The sequence below is a fragment of the Molothrus aeneus genome, chromosome 8, assembly GCF_037042795.1.
Source record: "Molothrus aeneus isolate 106 chromosome 8, BPBGC_Maene_1.0, whole genome shotgun sequence".
Classification (NCBI taxonomy): Eukaryota; Metazoa; Chordata; class Aves; order Passeriformes; family Icteridae; genus Molothrus; species Molothrus aeneus.
This window is the reverse complement of record NC_089653.1, coordinates 16324440-16346302: the sequence shown is the minus strand read 5'-3', so window position 1 is coordinate 16346302 and position 21863 is coordinate 16324440. Positions and strand designations below refer to the sequence as shown.

At 39.0% G+C, this 21863-nt stretch overlaps 1 protein-coding gene across 1 annotated transcript in view; it reads right to left on the bottom strand.

Moving 5' to 3' along the window:
• GRID1 (glutamate ionotropic receptor delta type subunit 1) overlaps nt 1-21863 on the bottom strand; it is a 485602-nt gene that overhangs the window by 94553 nt on the left and 369186 nt on the right. Inside the window, exons 6-7 of the mRNA XM_066554224.1 lie at nt 11165-11338; nt 125-286 (exon numbers count right to left, since the gene is read on the bottom strand). Coding sequence (XP_066410321.1) covers nt 125-286; nt 11165-11338 — 336 coding nt within the window. The remainder of the gene's footprint in view (nt 1-124; nt 287-11164; nt 11339-21863) is intronic.

Here is a 21863-nt window from a genome sequence, read left to right as displayed (position 1 = left end):
TGTAGATCACTAGCTTGTAATACATCAAAGAAAAGTTGAATACAAGTTAAAACCTTCAAATGCTCAAATAGACATGAAGCAACTCATTCAATTGCTCACAAAATGGTGGTTTGCCTTTTCTCACCTTCTTAATAGTCTCTAGCATGGATCTTCCTCCATTCCAAGGTTTGGTGGATTTCCTCATGCAGTTCAGACTTGCCATGCTGTGCCATTTCCTGTCCTCCAGTTTTCTGTGGAAAGCATTGGCCAGCATGAGCACACTGTCATACAGGTACAGGTTGGAAACCTGCAAACAATAATAAGAATGAGCTGCTTTTTTTTATGTGAGCATCTTCCAAAGAAATTATAAAAACCAGCAAAGAAAACTAAAGAAGGCATAAATAAGAACTAAAAGCTGGGTATATTCAACATGCTCAACAGCTAAAGCATTTGAGACAAATGTCTGTGCTCCTGAGTCCCTCTGTCCAAGGGATTCTGGCACATGGGCACTGCCTGAGCATTACTGCAATGCAGTGCTGTAAAGAGAAATCACACTCCACATATAAACTCAAACTATAGAGGGAGTACAGCTATCTATCAATGAAAGACAAGGATTGCTACTTTTTCAGCCCTTTCAGCAAGGAGGGAATGACAGGATGGAATTAAGTTCTTGGGGGTTTTATTCATTTGAGCAACTGGTAATTTCTGGAACAGCAAAATCCAACACACACACAAGTCTTTAGAACAGGAGGAGAAATGACAGTATTATTTTGGTCTTAGCATCTCTTTCCACCAAATATTCATGACACTGGTTATGTGTTACTTTCTCTGGAGCTACTGAATTTAGCCTTCTTAGTCTTCAATTCACATGAGAGAAACAGAAATAAAGAATTGATGACAAAGACTCCAGTAAGAACAGAACACCACACTAGTAATGCTGAGCTATGTATTTAATTTTTCAAACCAAGACACGTCTAGCAATACGTGATTAGATCTTTTGACAGGCAGTGGTATCCAGCTCAGATGGTAAAACTTTAGTAGAGGAAGTTGTCTGAGACGACACTAATACTAATAATAATAATATTTCTTCTAGCTGTAGGCTTTAATCATGATCATCCCTTACTTTGCCATTTATCTCCTGGATTTTTCTAGTTCATCTTAGAAAGTAATGCCTAGAGAGCAGGAAAGGGTTGCAGGTGGAAGTTAATTCAGCTGCATACTTCCTATAAATATGACTCTTTAGGTGTCTCAATAAAAATGACACTCTATGAAAGCTCAAACACTTATTACTGTTGAATCACTGGGTGAAAGTAAACTTCTGATATCTGTAAGATGTTAACCTCCAGAAACAAAATGTTTCATGTTCCATAATCTGGAGTTTGACGTAAATTGAGAACCTAGGCACTTTGAAATATCTTCCAGTATAAGTAAATCTGAACAAAAGATATCTAAGCAAAAATTAATTTTGAAAGAATCAAAATACAAAGAAAAAAAAGATCTTGCAAATACACACTTATTTAAGTGACTGAGCATAAAAAGGGATCTTAACATGAAAACAATGCAAAGCCTATGAGATACTATCAGGGAGAATCTCTCTCATCTGGCATTGCCATTTTTTCCCCTTCTTTTCTTTCCAGCCTTGCTGAACAAGCACTCCACATTGCCTTTTTTTGCTATTTTATCCACTTAAATATTTTCTTTTTAGAATATTTCCTGAAGTAGCTATATGTCATACTTCCTCTGGTTTTAAGAAACATAATTAAGGAGTTGATAGGAGTCCCAGCAACCAAGTTTCTTCTGTTCAATTGCATCTGTTTCCCAGTTCTATAGGTATTTCCAAACAACTTTCAAATAAAGCAATCAAGCAAATCCTTATTATTCAGGAGGGCACTTTTCTTCTGGGTTAAACAACTCTTCACAAAAAAAAATCCAAACAAACCTCAAATCCCACAAGATACACCACCCCAAACCACAAAATCCAATTTCTTAGAAATATGTTTAAAATACATAAGGAAAAATGCCATTTCTTACAAGCCTTCATGATCTTCTTTGCTCCCAAGTGAATTTGGTTTTGCAGACTCGCTTTTAACTGACAACAAATTGTCTGTTGCCTTGGAACACCCACAGATCAGAAATGCCTTTTATATTCTCCGTTTGGCACTGTTCTTTTGCAGTTCTGGAAAACTGCAGCCTCATTCCCAAAAACAGTGCTTGGTTTGCTAGCAGAGAGCTCCAAGGCAAAATACAAGATGCACTTGGGTACACTGCTTTCTGCTTTTCATGTGCTTGGAGAAGACACCACAGTTCTGCACATGTGACTGACAGAGCTTGGGAGAGTTGCACTGAGGATCTCAGCCTGCACAACCCGGCACCCAACTCAAATTACCTCCTGCTGGAGAGCAAAACAAAAAATCCTGTGTTTTCCAACCCAATCCTCACCGTTCAGCTCGACCTTTAACGGACTTCGCATCACTATTGTTCCATTAACTTCTTTTGAAAGAATGCTATGAACTGAGAGGTCTGCACAAGAGGAGTCTCCACACATTTATCCTTATTCTACATCTGGACATCTGTACCAAGGCAGAAGAAAATGTTGCAGAGCATACACCAGAGTACTTTTTTTTGCCATGGAAAGAATATTCTGCATGTTCTGTTGTATTATCCACTGGTATTTTGCCACTCTGATTCTCTTCTGCTGAAAGCCTCATCCCAAATATGAGTAAATGGTGCTTTTTAATCAGCAAAATTCCTTCCATCATATAATCGTACTCTATTTACTCCAGTGAAAATGACATGCATGCATAACTACATTTTACTCATTACTCACTGAAGAGGCAACATCTATGGAAGAGTAAGCTGCATCTTACTCACACAATCAACACTTCTATTTTAGAACAGAAAATATGCAAGCTAGGAAAAAAAACAGCATCAAAATTTCCAAAACTAAAGCTGGATCTCTAATGGTAAAAAAAAAGAACAACCAAAAAAAACCCACAAGCATTCTGGCCTGATCTCACAGTAAATTCAGATTCTAATAATTTTCTTTATTACATTCAAATACAACCAAATCTCTGCATATGTCATAAATCATATTTGCAATATGAGTTTCCTGTAACCTCCAGAATATGCTGAGAGAAGAAAAAGAATTCAGCAGACATGGCCTGCATGCCCTTGTTACTGCACCTGCACACATACTTTAATTTTCAATGAACTGTCAAGTTCCCTGTGAGTATGGATTTGACCAATGAAAGGGAATTTTTGAGATACCCAAGGGTTTGGCTGTACTCTGATTCCACCAGTCAGAGGCATGAGAAAATAGTTAATTTTAAAAATTCATCTTCGGGTAGCATTCAGAATCGGTAGCAAAGCCAGAGAGAACTGAAACAAGGCAATATACTTGGCTACTTTGGGTTTTCAAAGCTCAGCAGCATTTTTTAATTCCCCTATTAGGATATTCACAGGGGAACAGAGGAAGAAAGGACATATCTTTCTGAAGCAATTTCCCTTAATAGAATAAAAATTCCTAGACTAGAACAAAGTACTTGATTTTGGTCATGTTTGGAGGAAATGACAGTAATTTTTAGTTCTTCTTTCTCTCCATTGCTGACAGTGTAAGAGCTGGAGGTACTGAAATGGTTTTTGATCTATCTGCTATAAGAATGATGGTGACTGCTTCACCAATATGTTAAAGAATATATCCTGTACATGAATAATTTTAGGCATGTTCTGGTTTATCTTCTGGAAATGATTCCATACTTCATGAAACTCTTTTTTGCACTGAAGAAATAAATCCACCATACACTAGTAGAGCAAGCAGAAATTTTCAAGAATGGAAATCTATCACAGTATTAAATGTCATTTCATAGAAGTTGCTATGTGAATTTCATGAGAGTTTCCAGAATGATTTTACTTTCAAAGTTAAGTATGAAGAAAGCTCTTTGCTCCTTCAGAGGGACTAATCACAGACAAGTGCTCTTCTGAGAAGGCCAGCAAGCCACAAAGACTGACCCCAACTCCTGAGTGGCCAGCAAAGCCAGGAATCTAGCCAGAGATCAGCTGAAAGGCAAGCTGACACTGAGATGCCACTACTTCAAAAACTCATTCCGAAGCTGGGCATCTGTACTCTGCTGCTGCCAAAACTGCTCTGTGAGTGGCCACAGCAATCAGCTCCAAGGATGAAGCAGATGGAAGAGGAGTTCAGAGCAAGTGCAGCCCACCAGAAATGCCTACTGCCTGAGGAGAGAGATCATGGTGACTGCTATGCACACGCCAGCATGCCCTAAACCTGTGTGTCAACTTCCACAGCTCAGGTACTGCCTGGTGCAGTTGCACATTTGTGTCTGTAATGACAGAGAGCATCTTAGCAGGAGCAGCAAAGATTGATGCCTTATTCATGGTATAACGGTGTGCTAACAAGGATATTGTTAGAGCAGAGGGACTCAAAATTTGACTTGTTTCATTTTCTTAAATACATGTCAAAGAATGGCAGAATTTCTTGGATTGGAAGGGACCTTTAAGATCATCTAACTCCAACCCCCATCTGGCTGTGGGAAGGAATGCCATTCACTAGACCAGGTTGCTCAAAGCCCCGTTCATCCTGGCCTTTGGACACTGCCAAATTTGGGGCATTCACAACATGTGACTGGAGGACTCGCCAGTGAGGACTGAAGCAAATAAATCATTGAGGACTTCAACCTTCTCCTTATCCTGAGTAACCAAGACTCCTATTTCATTCAGATGGTTCATATTTTTGCTCATTTCCCTTTTATCACCAACTGTACATATAGAAGATTTTGGGTTTTCCCCTGACATTCATGGTCAGACTTAATTCTGTCCAGGCTTTAGTTTTCCAAACCTGATCCCTGACTGCTCAGACAATTTCTCTGTGTTTCTCAGCAGCTTCCTGTCCCAGATTTCAGTCTCTGCAGAGAGACTTCCTTTTAGTGTTTTGTGTTTTTTCTAGGGTGAACACCACTTGTTTATCCCTGCAGGCCTCCTGGCATTTCTGACTGACTTCTCTTCTTTCTGGATCCCCCTCAGACTACTGCAGGCTGTATCTCTGTGGCTCACACAGATCAACAGCAGCAGATCATGGCCAGTGTATGAGGCCTCGTAGTCACTCAGTCCCATCCCTGTTACAATGTCGTATCAGGAACCAGGTGCCTCCATGTGTCTCAGAATAAAGTCACCCACTGCTGTCACCTGCTGTGCTTTCTGAGTTGAGCCAGTTGCTACACAAGGAGCAGATGAGGCTGCCTTACTCAGCTCCAGCCTCTCCCCTGATCTGAAGGGTCTTTTCAGCCTGCAAGTGGTCAAGTGACTCTGCAAGAGCACATCAGGCTTTGGGGAAAGTCTCCTCCTCCTGCAGGTTTTCACTCTCTTCACCACCCTCCATCCCTCCCTTCTGGGTGGTGCCAGCAGGAAAGTTTGGATCTGTTTAGCTGTGGGTCCACTTGCAGACTGCGCTTTGAGCCAGCTCTCCAACTCCTTCCCAGCGTCCCTGATGTTCCTCCCCCTTCCCATGGGCCTTTCCTCCCTCTTTCCATGTGCTCCTGCAGCTCAGGCAGGTGTATCCAGGGGCTCCTGCAGCTCAGGCAGGTGTGTCTGGAGGTTCTGTGCCTGGACACCCCTTTCACAGGCAGGGGCACCAGGGGATGGGGCCCGGCCATCCCTGGAGACTGAGGCCTGCACTGCGGCCTCTCCCTCAGCAGCCCCAGCTGGTGGAGGCACACAAAGTGCCACACCACAGCCCTGTCCTGGCCACCACTGTCCCCAGGGCTGCCTTGGGAGCTGTTTGTCCTGGTCCTGACCACAGCCATCATCTCTCGTGGGCAGAGCCTGTTGTGAGACAGCACACCAGTGCCTAGATTATAAATACACACTTGCTGCTCAGGGAGAGCGGGATCACAGCCAGCACTCTGGCATTCAGGGAAACACAGTCAAAAACAAACATTCATTAAAGACTCAAATGTCATCTTCCAACTTCCAAAGGGCTGTTTATTTATTATCCCTAAGGCAAATGAAATAAAATGACTAAAATTCTCCTACAACCACCAAAAAATAGGCCCCAAGTGTATATTTATTCAAGCTTTCTGTCAGTAAGGCATCTAACTACTGTATTATTTAGTGTTCTGCCCATTCTAGTTTTAAGTATCTCAATGAGCTTTCCAAATAGTTCTTTGTAAGACTGCACTCTCAGAATCTCTTTTTAATTGATAAGCAGCTCTTCTTTCCTTGTAAATTTTCTCCTGTTTTTACACAGTTACACATATCACAACACTCTTCCCTTCTTACAGGTTCTAGTCTCTGAATGCTCACTGTCCTTCAGCTATTTACTGTGGGCATTTATCATTATGAGTGTTTTCTTTGCCAGTATGTTTTGTAACAATGTGTCAGCAATAATACAAGGCCTGGATTACCCTATAATGCCCAAGTTTGTTAGCTGGAGGCATTGGCTTCAGTCACTAAACATCTCAGGAATTTGGCACAGCTAACACTAACTATGCAAGGAAAGTCTAGTAGGAGTGCCTTGATAAAGAGAACTGAACATAACCAAGAGTCAAACAGAAGGACAAGAGGTAAATGCTGGAATTGTGTAAAACAGCATCAAAGATTATAATTTTATTTTACCTCATTTATAAATAAATATAGGTACAAATTAGGTTTCAGAGGTGATAAATGAAAAATGGAGGTACTTTTGATGCTTTTTTTGAGCCACTATTGTCTGCTTCCTGATTGAGTGGCGAACAAAAATTCAATGAAATAATTATGCAAATAGAGAAATCCAGCAGTCAAAAGAGGCAGAGAAGAAAAGATCATTGCAGAGCCTACCTGGGGTTTTAACCTCCAGTGTGATCACAAAATCCCCCATGGCCACGGGACACCCGCAGTGCTTTGGGGTTTTTAATGAATTCTTCTGCTAACACACCTCGTAGAAAACACATGTCATTGGGCTTCAGGGAGAGATTTGTGCTGGGCAATGGGCAGTAAAGTCAGTTCAAGGATACTTTACATTCACATTGTACTCAGAAACAATTTCACTGTGACTGAACATCTGGCCAAAAATCCAAATTAAACTTTGCTAAAGAGACTAGTAAATATAGGTTTGCATTGAAAGAAAAGGAAAAATGTGGCTCATCAATCCTTTATGGGAGAAAGTGAATGCTTTAATAGGGTTTAATCAATATTTACTGCCCCTCAGTAGCACTCTACAGTTGTGTAATAATAGCAGTGTTAACAAGCCAGATGAGAATAAAGCCATTTAGTTGGACAAAATTGCATGACCAGGCCCTTAAGTTTAGGCACTCAAACACATCCTAAGAAATAACTTCACTTACAGTAGTTATATTGCAGTGACTCCTGGACAGAAAATAGATCAGAAATAAAAACCCAGCGTTGTAGGAGCAACTGCTAAGAGATGCCTACATAGATATCTGATGGACACATCACTAAAGAATGGAATTTTTATTCAAGGAGAAGATCTGCTCTTTCAATGAATATCTTCCCACACTTCTCAATGTCTCCTCAAATATGTCCAAGCAATGTCTGGAATAGTTCTTCAGCAGAGAGGCTGGACTCTCAGTCAGGAATAAGCTCATTAATTTTGTGACACAGGATACTGGAGTTTTCTTTTTGCCTTTTCAATCCTACTATGCATTTTGGGTCATGCTAAATGATTTCAGATACACTGTGTCCCTGTAATATATTTTAAAAGCTTTAGAATCTTACATGGATTGAACTCATCAACTACATAAATAGTAAGCAAGGGAAAAAAAAACTAATGGGAATTACATTTCTAAAGAGAAATCTTTCTTTAAAAAAAAAAACAAAAAAAATCTGATTTTGAATTTATTAATGCATTGTGACTAACCTAACAAAAGAAAAAAATACCTTCACCAAAAATCAAGTATGTAGAGTGCCATCAAAACTAATACATCAAGAGAAATATTTTGGAAAGAAGCAAATTATACAGCAAAAGTTTTTCAAATTGAGTCTGTAAGAACATTTCTGAAATCATCTATAAAGTTTAATAGCAACTAGACCACTATGTACCATTCAAATGCCATCCATGTGAGGATTCATACCAGGCCTGGCTTGGACTATGAATCCTGAAGTGTTTCAGTGCTTTCTCTCCAGATGAGGCAACACTGACAACACTGTTGGCTCAAACCACAGGACACCAATGGCCAACGGAAGAAAGCAAGTTCTAAACTGTGTCTTTTCCATTTCGCAACAGTAAAAGAGATGGACACAAAAAATCCTACCTGAAGAATAAGACAGTGAGAAATGCAGTCCTCTGAAGTCAAATAAAAAGATCAAGACAGGAAACTTTATAAAGCTTTTTCTCCACTTGAAGCAGAAACCCAGATGAGTATATTATACGTGCAAGAAATAAGGGCATGGGCAAAATTTTGACAAGTGGGTTGATGGAATAAGATTGGATTTCCACAAAGCATTCAGAACAGACGAGTTTTTGGATGAGCTTGCAGAACAGCCTGATCTTTAAAAGGCTTGTCAGAATGCCAAACCGGGATGATCACCCACTGAAAAACAACCTTCCAGGATATGGTACTAAAGACACAGAGAACAAAATCATTCCAAAAAGATTTTCATTAATTTAGCCGGAACAAAGTTAATAATCCATGACGTAAATGTTTCTTTCTTCACTAGCTTGTTAAAAGTGCTAAATTCTCCCCTAGAAAAATACTACAGCTAGAGGTTGACAGAGATCAGCTTATTGTTCTTCAAAGTCATTAAATAAATAATTAACCAACAATAGCTGGTAAGTTACCTTGACAACAAGCAATTATTAATATGAGACTGCCCAAGGGAGAATGAAGCAAGGATTTCCAAACTGTGGTCTTAATCAAAGTACTTCAAAGCAACACAAAGACTCAGTGCTGGCAGGCAGTCACTGCCTCTGGTGGATTCATGCAGCCTGACACGGAGCTTGGAGCTGCTGCAGCCTCTGGCAACAGGGGTAATTCAGTGATGTACTTCTGTACAGCAAAAGGTCACTACTCTTTTTTTAAGCAGGAAAAGGGAAACAGAAAATTGCAAGTACCTGAATTACAGGACCATTAATAACATGTCAGTCACATTCAAATTAATATGAGCTGTATGTCCACAAGGTGTTACATAAGATATTTTGGCAAAACCTATGAAAAATAAATGTAGCTATGGAACACTTCAGGTATAACTCCACATGACAAAAACATCCTGTATTCAATCTATAGACACTTAAAAATATACTGGGGATAGCTAATTTGGAGAGCTCTCACATGTGCCCTCTGTCTTTCATGCCAATGCAATCAAACATGAAAGCTACAGAATCAGCTGCCAAAAACATTTTACCTCTGCACTTCTTTATCTCTCTTGTTTTTAAGTTCATAGAAAAGGAACTAATGGACAAAACATAACATTACCATTCCGTTACCATTCCATTCTCCCAAAGATAGTTTCTAAGGTGGTATAAAATTTATGGAAGACAGAAACTGAGAAGGTTTTGTTTCCAAAAATCCACATCTGGAAATCAGCAGGAAGAGGGTCCTTATCTAAAGATCCTTATCAATTAAATTCAGTAATAGGACATGAGGCTGATGGTGTTAGCAAATCCACTCCCAGTTACCAGTTTGCAAATTAGAACTTGCTCAGTGGCCTGTCAGAGCCCTTCAGTTGAGTCTCTGAATTAGATTATGCATAAACCAGCATAGGCAGCAATACTCAAAATCCTGCTGTAATGGAAGATTATTCCCCAATGAGTGATTTGTTGGTGCAGCATAGATAATTTTTCATCATACTGGAAATTGCTTTGATCCTCTGAAATGAGCGGCCGTTGTTCTCATTACAGCATACCTCAGAGTTACTAACAAAGATCAAAAGTGTCTTTTCTTTCTGAGCCAAAGCAGACATAGCCTTTCCCCTGCGCAGAAAGAAAACAGCCATGCTCAGGGTGTGTGTTTGGCTTTTCCCAAACCTTGCCATGGCTAGGACAGAACCTGAGCCAGAAGAGCTTCTCTTCAAGGAAGAACTGTTTGTATCTGCACCTTAAAGTATTTCAGTCTCTGCTTCTAGTAGGGTGCAAATAAGTAAAATTAACACCCCTATTCCTTGGGAAATCTTAACCCAATTCCCTTCCTGACACTCTCCCTGTCTCTCCTGGTCTGAAACTCTTCCAGGACAGGATTCCATTTTGCAGGAGCCCTGACCCCACACACCCTCCTGAGCAGGCTGCAGCAGCCCAGGCTGGTGACAGCTCCTCCCCAAGGCCCTTCTCCATCACCCCACAATGCACATCCACACTGGACATCCCACAGGCTCAACCACTGTGTCCTCATTCAACCCATCTCAGTTTAAGACTAAGTTTGCAATTAAATGTTTTTAAGTGAGTTTATAATATATGTCCCACTAAAGTTTATACCTATATTCCAACACCTTCAATAGTGATATAAATAAGATTTTTAACTGTGTCTGAAGTAAACCAAAATACATAAGTCCCACCGAAAGTACAAGGCCTTTGTTTCTGAATTATTGCACTATCATTGGAAATAGCACCTATTAAATAATATTTAAATGACTGCAAAAAAAATTCTGATATCTTGGACAACTTGCCAAGAAATGTCAAGATGTTGCTAACACCAAAGTCAGATGTGTTACCAAAACCTGAAACTTGAACTAGCAGTGCATATTTTCAACACTCAGACAATTACCAGCTGCTGGAGACTTCTGAAACTATTGAAAGGGACAGACAGAATACATCAGCTTGATTCAGTCCATTACCTAAATATGAAATGCTCTGCAGCCCAATACCTATCAGAGTTCTATTATCCTCCCAGGTTCACTCTTTCACAACAGATGTCTAACAGGCATAAATACAATAAGCAAGCTGTAATATCACAGGACTATGATGGCACAATACTTTTCAAATATAATAAGATTCTTAAGTGAATAATACATGCAAAATCAGCTCTTAGTGCAACCACTTGCTGATAATTCATGGACATAACATCACATCTAAAGCACTCAGCACTGGGAAATAAAATAAATTAATAAAGTCAAGAAACATTGACCAGATCAGATTTATCTGTACTCATTTCCTTCCTCCTCTGGGTTAATACAGCCACAGAAAACTGTCCCATGGCAAGTCCTTAAGATGGACTTTTTTCTGCTGTGCACAGCTACTGACCTGCAGCATCTGAAGATAGCCTTCCTGTGGATCACACAGCAGCGAGGATATTCGGTGGTTGTTCCTCATGCACCTCTGGTTGTTGTCCCGTGCCAGAGGGAAAATCTGTCGGATCACTGTCATTCTCCCCAGAGCACTATGCACCAACTCTAATATTTCATTATCAGTGATTTCCTGTGAACGAAGACACAGCCATTTAAAAACATATGTTTGTCCAGACATTTTATCTATTTCTTTCATTACTGGTTAAATGGTTTTTTTTAAAATACAGTAGGGGAATTATTTTACAGATGGACATGCTTAGTCTACGCCAAATGTCATTTTGCATTTAATAACAATGATGCTATTTTTTTATACATCATCTGAAACAAAAGAAAAGAGCCTAACACAGTACTATCCATCTTGGCATTACTACAATTTTGCAGATGTAGTTCCTCAAAGGAAAGCACCAAAATGGTCTCAAATAGATCTCTTAAAAAAAAAAAAAGGCACCTTGAAATGAAATTTATATAGAAAGACCTTTTGTTTGACAGACTAGAACCTCACTATATCCTCAGGACAAAATAACAATTGAAAAACATAACAGTCTTCAGGAAATATGGATCTTTCACCTGTGAACAACATTACAAGAAAGCACTTTTCCCATAAGTACAGTAGATCATTTCTGCAGACTAATCCTGGTAATGACTCAAGGAAGTCTTTTGAGGTTGTCTGTATTAGGAAATAAAAAATAGAAGAAACTTTATGGAGGGGTCTGACACATTTAGGATCATCAGTTTGTGCACAGAGAATAATTTGGGAGAAGATATAAGGAGACCTCAAGGACAGGCTGCTTTTCTTTCCAGGCTTCACAATTTCTAAAGCTTCGCTGCAGACCTTCACACACCCCAACCTCCTAATACATCCTGGGACAGAGCTTGCATCTACTGCTCTTATAGGGAGGCTGAAGCCAGCTCCACTCCATGCTTTACACATTTTGTGTTTAAAGAAAGACACAAAAACAAAACCTCATTTTTTACCCCGGTTTGAAAATCACAGGCTTAGCTGATCCTGGAATCATAACAAAGGTGCAGCTTGTGATGTTTTTGTCCTGGCAGGAGCTCACTGTGAGGTAAGGCAGGCACTGCTGCCTGCACTCACCCCCCGGGCACCTGCTGTCTATCCCAGCTCCTCACCAGGGCCACCAGCAGCATCTGCAAGGCACATCAGCCCATCCCCAGCACAGCTGGACTGCCCTGGCTGCACAGCTGGGCCAGCCCAGTGCACAGCCTGCACAGGGCTCTCTCAGCCCCTTGCGGTGCAGGGGGCTGCAAATCACTCATGTTGCTGCAGGTACTTGGTCACCAGGGCCCACAGCTTGTGATGCATCATCAGCAGAAGTGAGCCTGCCTCTGGACATTTAACATTCAAGAAAAAAATATTTTGTTTTCTTGACATTTTCTCTGTCAAGCTGTGAGGGAAATGACCATGGGGTTGAAGTAATTACTTGTTATGGTTGACTAGTACTGTACCTTGGCTCAATTCAGTTCTTCTTTGCCAATTTCCCTTTTTTTTTTGTTAGGAATATGAATTTTTAACTTTGAAGAAGGTGAAATTCATTGCATTAATGACAGACCAACTGGCGTGGCATAAAAACAATAAATCAGAAAACAAATACATCCTTACAGAAGACAAAGATTTTGAGGCGTAACAGAAAATGCTGGGCAGCATTTTTTAGCCTTGCAAGGAGACAATATAGCAAACCCCCAAGCTCTACAGACCCCTCAAGATTTCCCCTCTGTGGATCTGAGGGGTGTTAAAAGACACCTCTAAGCTGAACTCTGAGGGAGAGACAATTAAATGGCATAGCTTTAAACTCATAACCTCCTAGGCTGCATCCCTTGGTAGGCACACTCAGACCAAATGGCTGAAAACCGGAAAAAAAACAAAACCAAAAACACATCATCCAAACCTTCAGTTCAGCTCTCACCACACACATTTTGTGTCCCCTCTAAGTGAGAAACTTCCTGTCAAAGATGTCTCAGAAACTCAAATATTGGTTACTTGTGGAATTAGTTTATGTCTGTTTATCTGCACACACAGAACTTCAGTTAGTTTGCAATACCACGTCATAGTGCTCAGGGGAATACTTAAATCTGCTTTAGTTGTGCTCAACTATCATAACACAAATCACAAAATGAGACAATTATGTTTCACATGACAATCTCTATTTTCCTAGAGGTAATGATAGAAAATTATAAATTTTAATGGCATTAATAATTTAAAGAACTGAAACATATTTCCAGAAAATATATCCCTGAGAAAACTAGAGGATTAAATAGAACAGCAGTGAGAACAAGGATGCTCATGGAGACAAGCTAGAGATTTATTTGGATTTTTTCAGTAGTATCAATACTGTTTGATGGGTTATTCTAACTCTCCTCAATGCACTATTTACATCTATAAATGAACACTTGTTGAAAATCCAGAAAACATCATTCAATTAGCTATTTTTCAAGAAGGTTCACCGCAGCTTACCCTGTAGGTAGATTTATTCAACATTTACATATTGCTGGCTTCTCTGCATCCCACATGAACAGACACACACACACACACATATATGTAAATAAAAAGATTGATCCTTTAAAGAAAAGACATTGTCCACTTTTCTTACCACAGAAAATGTTCTAATACAATGAACAGATGTTCTAATACAATGAATGAATTCTAATGATCTGTGCACGATCACCTGTCCAACTCCCGTCCTCACCGCCCTCCCACACATCCAGTACCACACCTCACTTCTATTTACCCAATGCTCCTAAAAGTCTCTACAGGGATGTAGTCCTAGTTTAATTTAATTAGCCCCATTTCTAGAGATAAGGACTCTGCACTGGGTGTCCAGATGTCTTTCTCAGATCACAGTGAGAGCCTATACAGTAGAAGATGTGCTGATTTAACAAAATATTATTCCTTACTAAAAATTCTCTTGGGGCGCAGGGTGGAAAGCACACAAAATGGTAGTAAAAGCTGAACAAAGCAAACAAAACTCCACCATTGATATTAGTGTGGAAAAAATTATTAGTATTATTATTATTCACTATTAAAACAACTCATCAAAGCTCATCTATGACCTTGTTCCTAGCTGACTGAGTCTCTTTCTGTGTAATTCCACAGCATTAGAATCAGGCCAGTTCTAAACCCTACAAATTTCTTTGGGCATGATGCAAGTACATATCCAGTACTGTTTCAAGTCTATGTATAACTTTCAAGCAGTTATCAGGAAAAGAAAACCCACAGATTTCTATGGGAATAAATAAATAAATATAAATGCTGCAGTGTTGAAGATCGCAGCCAAAAGGAGAGAAGTGAGATTTCCTTAGGCAAGTAATAAATATAGAGTACCTGGAATACAATTAGAATAAATTGTAATTGCAAATTGCTACATTTTGCATTGAAATGTGTCATTTCCTAAATCTTCTGAAATTTCCACACTGTGTTTCTTGTATTTCTATTCTATTTTTAAACTTTTTTACTCTGTATTTTTGTACAATTTGAGAATATCTTAGAATGTTTGCCCCACTTGCATTCATAAATGATTATTAAAAGGTCTGAACTTTTTCAAGAACAAGTAAAGTATAGCAAAGTGTTAAAAACGTACCAACTTCTGGTTATCAAAGTAAACACAGACATCATTACACAGATTGGTGCTTTAAAATGAAGCCAAGAAAATAAGATGAGGCACTTCCATATGAAGAGAACAAGTGAGCAGGACCTCAGTCCTGGCTCTAACCAAGCAAAAATTAGGCCACAGCAATTTGCATAGGGACTGTTGATTACCCAAAATGCACATAGGCATTTCTGGAAAAATATTCTCCAAAAAAGTGAAGAAAAACCACTGCAGTCATAACTTTTCCCAATATTGCTCTACAGCCATGTGCTAAGAAAACTCTGCTCATCATTCATTATCTTACACCTGCCTACATGCTGCCCCTGGGGAAAAAAGTATCTTGCTGAGATAGACTTTATCTGATAATTACTCTTCTATTTTCTGCTCATTTTTCTCAACTTTCAAAAAATATTTTATAAAGGAAAATAATAAAGAGGTGCCCAGATGACAGCTGAGAAGCCATTTAATTCTCAAATCAAGAAGACCAGTAGTACCTACAGACATACTGGGCACATCTGATGTGGGGAAAGGAAAGAAAACAAGTATTGGCAGAAGCAACAGAAGTGCAGGATGGAAACAGAAAGTAAGGAGTAGTCACACCAGGCGGTTGTGAGACACTTCTTGTCCCTCATATAGAAAACTGCCCCCTATAGACAATGAAACAGTGGTGAAGAGAGACCTGTGAAAACAGCACTAAAAAGAACAGAGTTTGAGTCCAGAGCAGGATAAGCAGAAAGATGCTCTGAGTGAATGTCCTGAGAGGGGAAAGGAAAAGCATCAATAGCCATTTTTCTGCACTCTGCTCTGACTGATCACCTGGGCTGAGCTTGGGAAAGTTTTATCTGTCCACTGAAGATCTATAAATTAATCTGCTGGCAGCACCACCAGCATCATTTGGAAAGCATCATCTGTCCAAAAAGGAAGAATAAGGTCAACTTCTGTCTAAAATTTTTGACTGGTATTCAAGTGATGAGGACAATGTCATCTCCACATGGCCCAGAGTTCCCCAAGCCCCTTCACACTCTAACTTCCTGTCTAAGGCTTCTCTGATGAATTGTCTACTCTTGCTATATTTCCAAAATTTTTTATTGCTTTTCCTGCAAAAAAAATTCCAATAACTTTTCTTCCCACATCAGTTTTCCCTTCTCTTTCTCAGCTAAGAGAGCTTTTTTGACAAATATCAAAATAGTTGGGAAGAATTCAGCCAAATGCATTAGACCTGCATTTGCTTTAGTAGTTTCTCTGTGCTTACAGACTCTAATCAGGATCTTTATTGAAAGAGAAAGATTGAAAAGAGAAAATATTAAAAAGCAACTTTTTCTCGGTGTTAATCAGAGTTTAGTTTTATTTTTTAATTAAAGCTTACAGGAATTTCAGAGGTTTTTTACTACTGAATACTTTGCTTTCCTATGGACTTGGAATTTGTATAGTATTCTATTTCTACAACTATTTGTTTCAGATTTGTTATTGAAAACAGATTTCCCACCAATAAGAAACTGGTCCCTGACTAATTTTTTTTTAGCATGGTTTTCCTTAGCACTGTAAAAGCTACTGATGATTTTTTAAAAGCCCCAGTTATTAAGTTCAGGTTAGTACACAAGGATCAACTGGTTTTCCACATTCTATCTACAAAAAAAGTATCTTTTTGCAGAGGCCATTACAAATACAATTTACCTTTCTGCTATCCACCCCACAATGTTGCAGTGTAAGCTGTTTGATTTTTCTTTGTTTGCTTTTAAGTGGGACAAACAGCAGCACAACGCTTTCTAAGAGATAAAGAAATGTGCTCATTTGCAACCTTAGATTCAAGTTGCTCTGCACAGCATTAAACTATATGTTGAAACACAGGAATACAGAAATTCAGACACCCATTAACTTCCTCACTTCTTAAACCATTGTGCCCTGAGAAACACCCACAGGGGGTTGGCACTTAACTAAAAAGGAATTCTTTAGCAGATAGTACATTCCTTTCTAGAGACTACCTGATCTTTTAGACAGTAAAAAAAAAAGTAATGAAATTCTACTAGTTCTTCCCACTATTGCCATGGTTGCAATTTGAGAACTTAGAGGCGAATATTGAATTTCAGCATTTGTTAGTCCATATGGCACAGAAAGTGGTGATTCTAAAACTAAAAAATAAGTTATTTTGTGTTAATGACAAATGTTCCTTTGTATCTGTTCTGATGTGGATTGATCTGAATCAATGAAAAGCAATGTAATGTAAAAGCAACAAATGAAAAGTGCAGTCAAGAGGGAGCTCTGAGCTTTAGCTTTCAGACTTACTTTTTACACCTTACAATTAATTTTTTTTTAAACATTAAAAGTGCAAGTAATTAATTACTAGGCATTCTTCTGTCCAATAGAAGAATCTCTCCATTCTTCTAACCATACACAATTACAATATAATCCTCTATTACAAATGACTGATACCAGGAAACACGAAGCTCAGTTCATCCCTGGCTAAGTCAAATCACTGAGGTGGCCCCAAGGGTGGATTTGGCTGACAGAATCTAATCAAACACAGTCATTCCAGCTTATTCACTAGACAGAAAAGGATGGAGCTCTGTGATGGCTGGAAATCAACCATGACTCACAGATCCCCTACATTCATGGTTACCACCAAAAGTACTGAATAAACGGTTCAGTAAGAAGTATATGCAGTGACTCTTTGCATAAACTGTCAGTACCACATTGAAAAAAGATGCATGGACAGACCTAGAGCAGAAGGTGCAGATCAGAAAATACCCAGAGGCATTCAAAACACAGTTTTATTTGTCTTTCCTTACTGACACTGAAATTATTTAGCTGACTTACATAATGTGAGTATAATATAATAATATATGAGGATGATAAAAAATGAAAAATAAAAAACAAGAGCAGAACCAGGTGAGAAGAGAGACAGATGATGGGATGGAAGAAGGCAACCCAGGAAGTTGTTCCTATACACTCTCAGACTTGGATCATAAACCATTTCCCAATACTAGATCTAATTTCCACTGCAGATTAAATTGTATTTCCCTTATATTTCCAGGTTGAAGATGTGATCATATTCTTGTTATGTTTGTACCAAGTTTTTCAGCCTCTACACATGGGTCGTATTTCACCAAGCTTTCATCACACTAAGTGCTTTCCTTTACATTTTCAACATTGTTCTGCATGCCTTCTTCTGTTTTATAGTGTTTTGCCCAAAAGTTGCAATACTGTTCCAACAAAGCCAAGCTGATGTCAAACAGAGCGAAATAATTGCTTCCCTTACCTTACAATGGATGTTTCTGGTATCGCATCTGAGGACTACATTTGCTAACTCAGCAGGACCACAACAGCACTGATTCTCATTCTGGCTTTTATCCACAAGGATTCTAAGCTGCTCCTGAAGATGCTCACCACCTATACCTCATTTTGTAGCCACAAGCAAAAGCACTTCTCTATATTAAATCTCACCTGGTGGAGTGCTTCAAATTCATCTAAAACAACTGGAACTACAACAATCTGTTTTTAACAGTCTGGTAATAATTAATAGTTTCTATAAAGCCAGAATCAGGGAGCTAAGTAAAAACATTACACCCCCATTTTTCAAGTAATCACCTCTCACTTTATCTTCTGCTATATATAAACTTTTTTTATTGCTTTTCATGATCCCTGGTATGAGTCATTTTGCTACACGGCCTTGTTTTATAATTCCTTACTTTATTACTCCTTTATACTCTTCCCTAGCCCTTTTCTTAAATCACTTTTTCTTTAGAATTCATTTCTGATTTCAAGTTCTGCCAAGAGAACCCACTTTCACCATAAGGACACCTTGTTATGCCTTCATCTTCAGAGAATCCCAGTTCCTTAGCCACCCTTTACTTACTGTGTTATCTTTCCAAAAGCATTACTAGTTTCCCAAAGCTGTGAAGTTGGACAGTCTTTTGACGCACATTATCCCCATGGTCCTTTTCCCAACTCTCCCTCTTCTCCAAGGGAAGAGGGAGAGGTGGGAAAAAGACCATGGGGATAACGGGCATCAAAAGACTGTCCAACTTCACATGTTCATGTCACCATGTCATGATCACTTTCACACTAATTATCTCCTGGCTTCCTCAGCCCTAATGAAATCTGAACTGATGGCTGCCTTAACATTTTAAACATGTACAGATAATGCCAATCAAAGGAAATTTGTGAAGCTCTGTCTGTTCCCCAACCCTATTTTCTTCACTGCAAGGAAATTACAATCTTCCTTTATTTTAATTTCTTGCCTTTAGGGCATTTCTGTCCAAAAAAAATTACTTCCAAAAACAGTCTTCCTCACTGTCTCCTGCATATTTCCAGCCAAAAGTTTGTCCCTCACCCCTCCTCAGCTTCAGAAGGGGTACAGATGTTTTTTGACATGTAACACTGCATTGCCTCTTTTTCATCCCTACCTGCCCTTCACAAAAAGTGTTCTCCTATATCAATGAGTAGTGTTGTGCTTTGCCTGACTATGTCTTACAGCTTTTGATTAAACTACTGAATAAAAAATAAGTTTAAAAATAAATTAAAGAAATGATGTCTTAATAGCAAAACAACTAATTTGAATTATCTGCTGAATTCTCTACCATTTCACTTGCAGGAAGAGTAGTTCATTGCTTTTTGTACTGATTTATATGTAAAAATAGTGAATGCTTAGAAACTTTGAATTAGAATTAAATATATTGAGATGAGGGAATAAAATACTTTGTTTAATTTGATTATAATTTTGTTCAATATTCCAGTTTTCCAGAATATTTTATCTTTTCTTTACCCTTGGAACGGAGACAATTTTAAAACCATAAAATGTCCCACAAAAAGGGAAATATGGTTTCTAACTCTTTTTATACTCCCAGACCTACTGCTGCTGCTGCTAATAAAGAAGTAGGCACAATCTCCTGGAGCACTGCTCCTGGTACAACAACATCCAAATTCAGTTTCAAGTAGTACTCTTGTACCTCTCCCACAGACGCATGCCCTGCGCAAGGTGCAGCATTTTATCAGAAAAGGCAGAAAAAGAGAGGGGGAGAATGAAATATGTTATGAGGAGCCAACAGAGATGCTTAATGCCTGGTATGAAAGAGAAAGAAAAGAGAAAAATAAAAATAATAAAGAAAACTAGGGAGAAAAATAGGAAATAAACATCCAAAAAACAGGGGCCATCTGTAAGTGTGCCAGTCTTTCCAAAAGAAGCAGCAGCACATGTCTGTCAAAGCTGGTGGGTCACTTCAACCATCAAAGGTATAAACAGCAAAGGTTCAAGCAGAACACCCGACATGTTCTAACAGATCTTCCAAAACTGCAAGTCATCGGCAGCTCCCCACACAGGCAATGATAATAAAGTGCTTTGGACTACTCTGGAGACACAGCTAAACATGTAGTAGTCCTAATTTGGAAGAGTTTTCTTTTATACAGATTTATAAAAGAATCACAAGTGTTCTTGCTTTTAAAAAGCTACCTGGCATGTTTAACCCAGAATTTAGGTAGAATCACTATCTAAATGAAAGCAAGAGATGATGCTAGATGATTCTAGCATTTCTAGATGAATAAAAACAAAAAGTGCAGGTGATGAAATATAATTCAAAAGGGGGGGTGGTTAGTTAGAAAAACGTATCCTTCTTTTCCTTCTAATCTCCACTATTTTTGACAGCTATTGAAATATTGGAACATAACCTGTTTGGAACCAGGAAAGTGGACAACAAATATATATTTTTTAAGCAGTAAGTTTTTTATCACTTTGGCTGCAAAGAGGATGTATGAGGACATGATACTGCCTGAAAAGATCCATCCCTGTGTATTTTCTTACCCTAGAAAACCTGCCAGGTAATGGTTCAGCCTTCCAACTGCACAGAATAAATTTAACTCCCAATAAACCAGCCTTTTTCTAAAGATGACCAAGTCCTTTCTCACCAGCAATGGCATCCAAACTGAACAGATACTTCAGCACAGACCTGGGTTATTGAAAACTAGCAAACAGGATTTGATTAGTACAGCTGTTTGTTCATTTGCTGCATAATTACCAGTCATATAGATTTACAGTTAGCTCATCCAAAGCTTGGTGGTCTTGTTTATCTAACAAAATTTAAGTGATTAAATTTTTTCTACCTCCAAAACTTAACTCCTATTCTACCACATGGGAAGGCACATAAGGGAAAAAAAATAACCAAATACAAATTTTTATCAGATTGCCAGTGCAAAGAGAGTCAAGTACATTTAATTTAATAACAAAATTCTTATTGAAAGAATACCATGCTACACAGTCATGCTTCCTACAGCAAGGTAAGTCCAAGTTTCAGGTCCTCATTGGCTTGAGAAGTGGGAGACAGAGTACACTGTAAGGTGCTCTGGGTCAGCAGATCTCAGTAGCCTGAGCTGTCCAAAGCCCTTCATGGGCTCCCTCAAGTGCAAAAGGCCTGAAAAACCTGTTTACAATCCAGCGCTCTTCATACAAGGAACCTCCATGGAAAAAAAATGGTCCCTGTGCTCTCTTCCTGCTAGTGCCCCTTCAATCAGTCAGCCCTACATCCCTCTTTCCTTGCAATGAGATCACTGGGTCACAGGGTGAACGGGATGTAGGGCCCTCAATCTGCCCAGGACAAAAAAAGACTGGCTAAGGTTTTGGTCTATTTGCATAATGGACTCCTACTCTCATGGAAACACATCAAAAAGAGCTGATTTGACTGTTGGGAATTAAAAGTTAATTCCATTCCACAAATCACAGTAAGAATCAGCATCATCTTTTCCATCAAATATTCATGCACTTCCCACTACCACTAATTGGAAACATGTACGTGGAAAGCTTAATCAGTCTGTCCTCTTGCTAGCATGGAGGGATGCACACTTAAATAAGAAGCAAGCCCTAAGGAACCTCCAAATTTCTACAGATGCATCCATGGAGATGCTCGATGCACCTTCTTCTCACAGTAGCTTTAATCAAACACAAATTCCAACACTTCTGTAAAAGAAAGGATAGCCATGACATTTCCTCTTCCTTTTGTCTGCAAAGATTTTTTTTTACAAAGTTTTGTGAGTCTGAAAAGCTTCTCTAATTGTCTGTTTGGA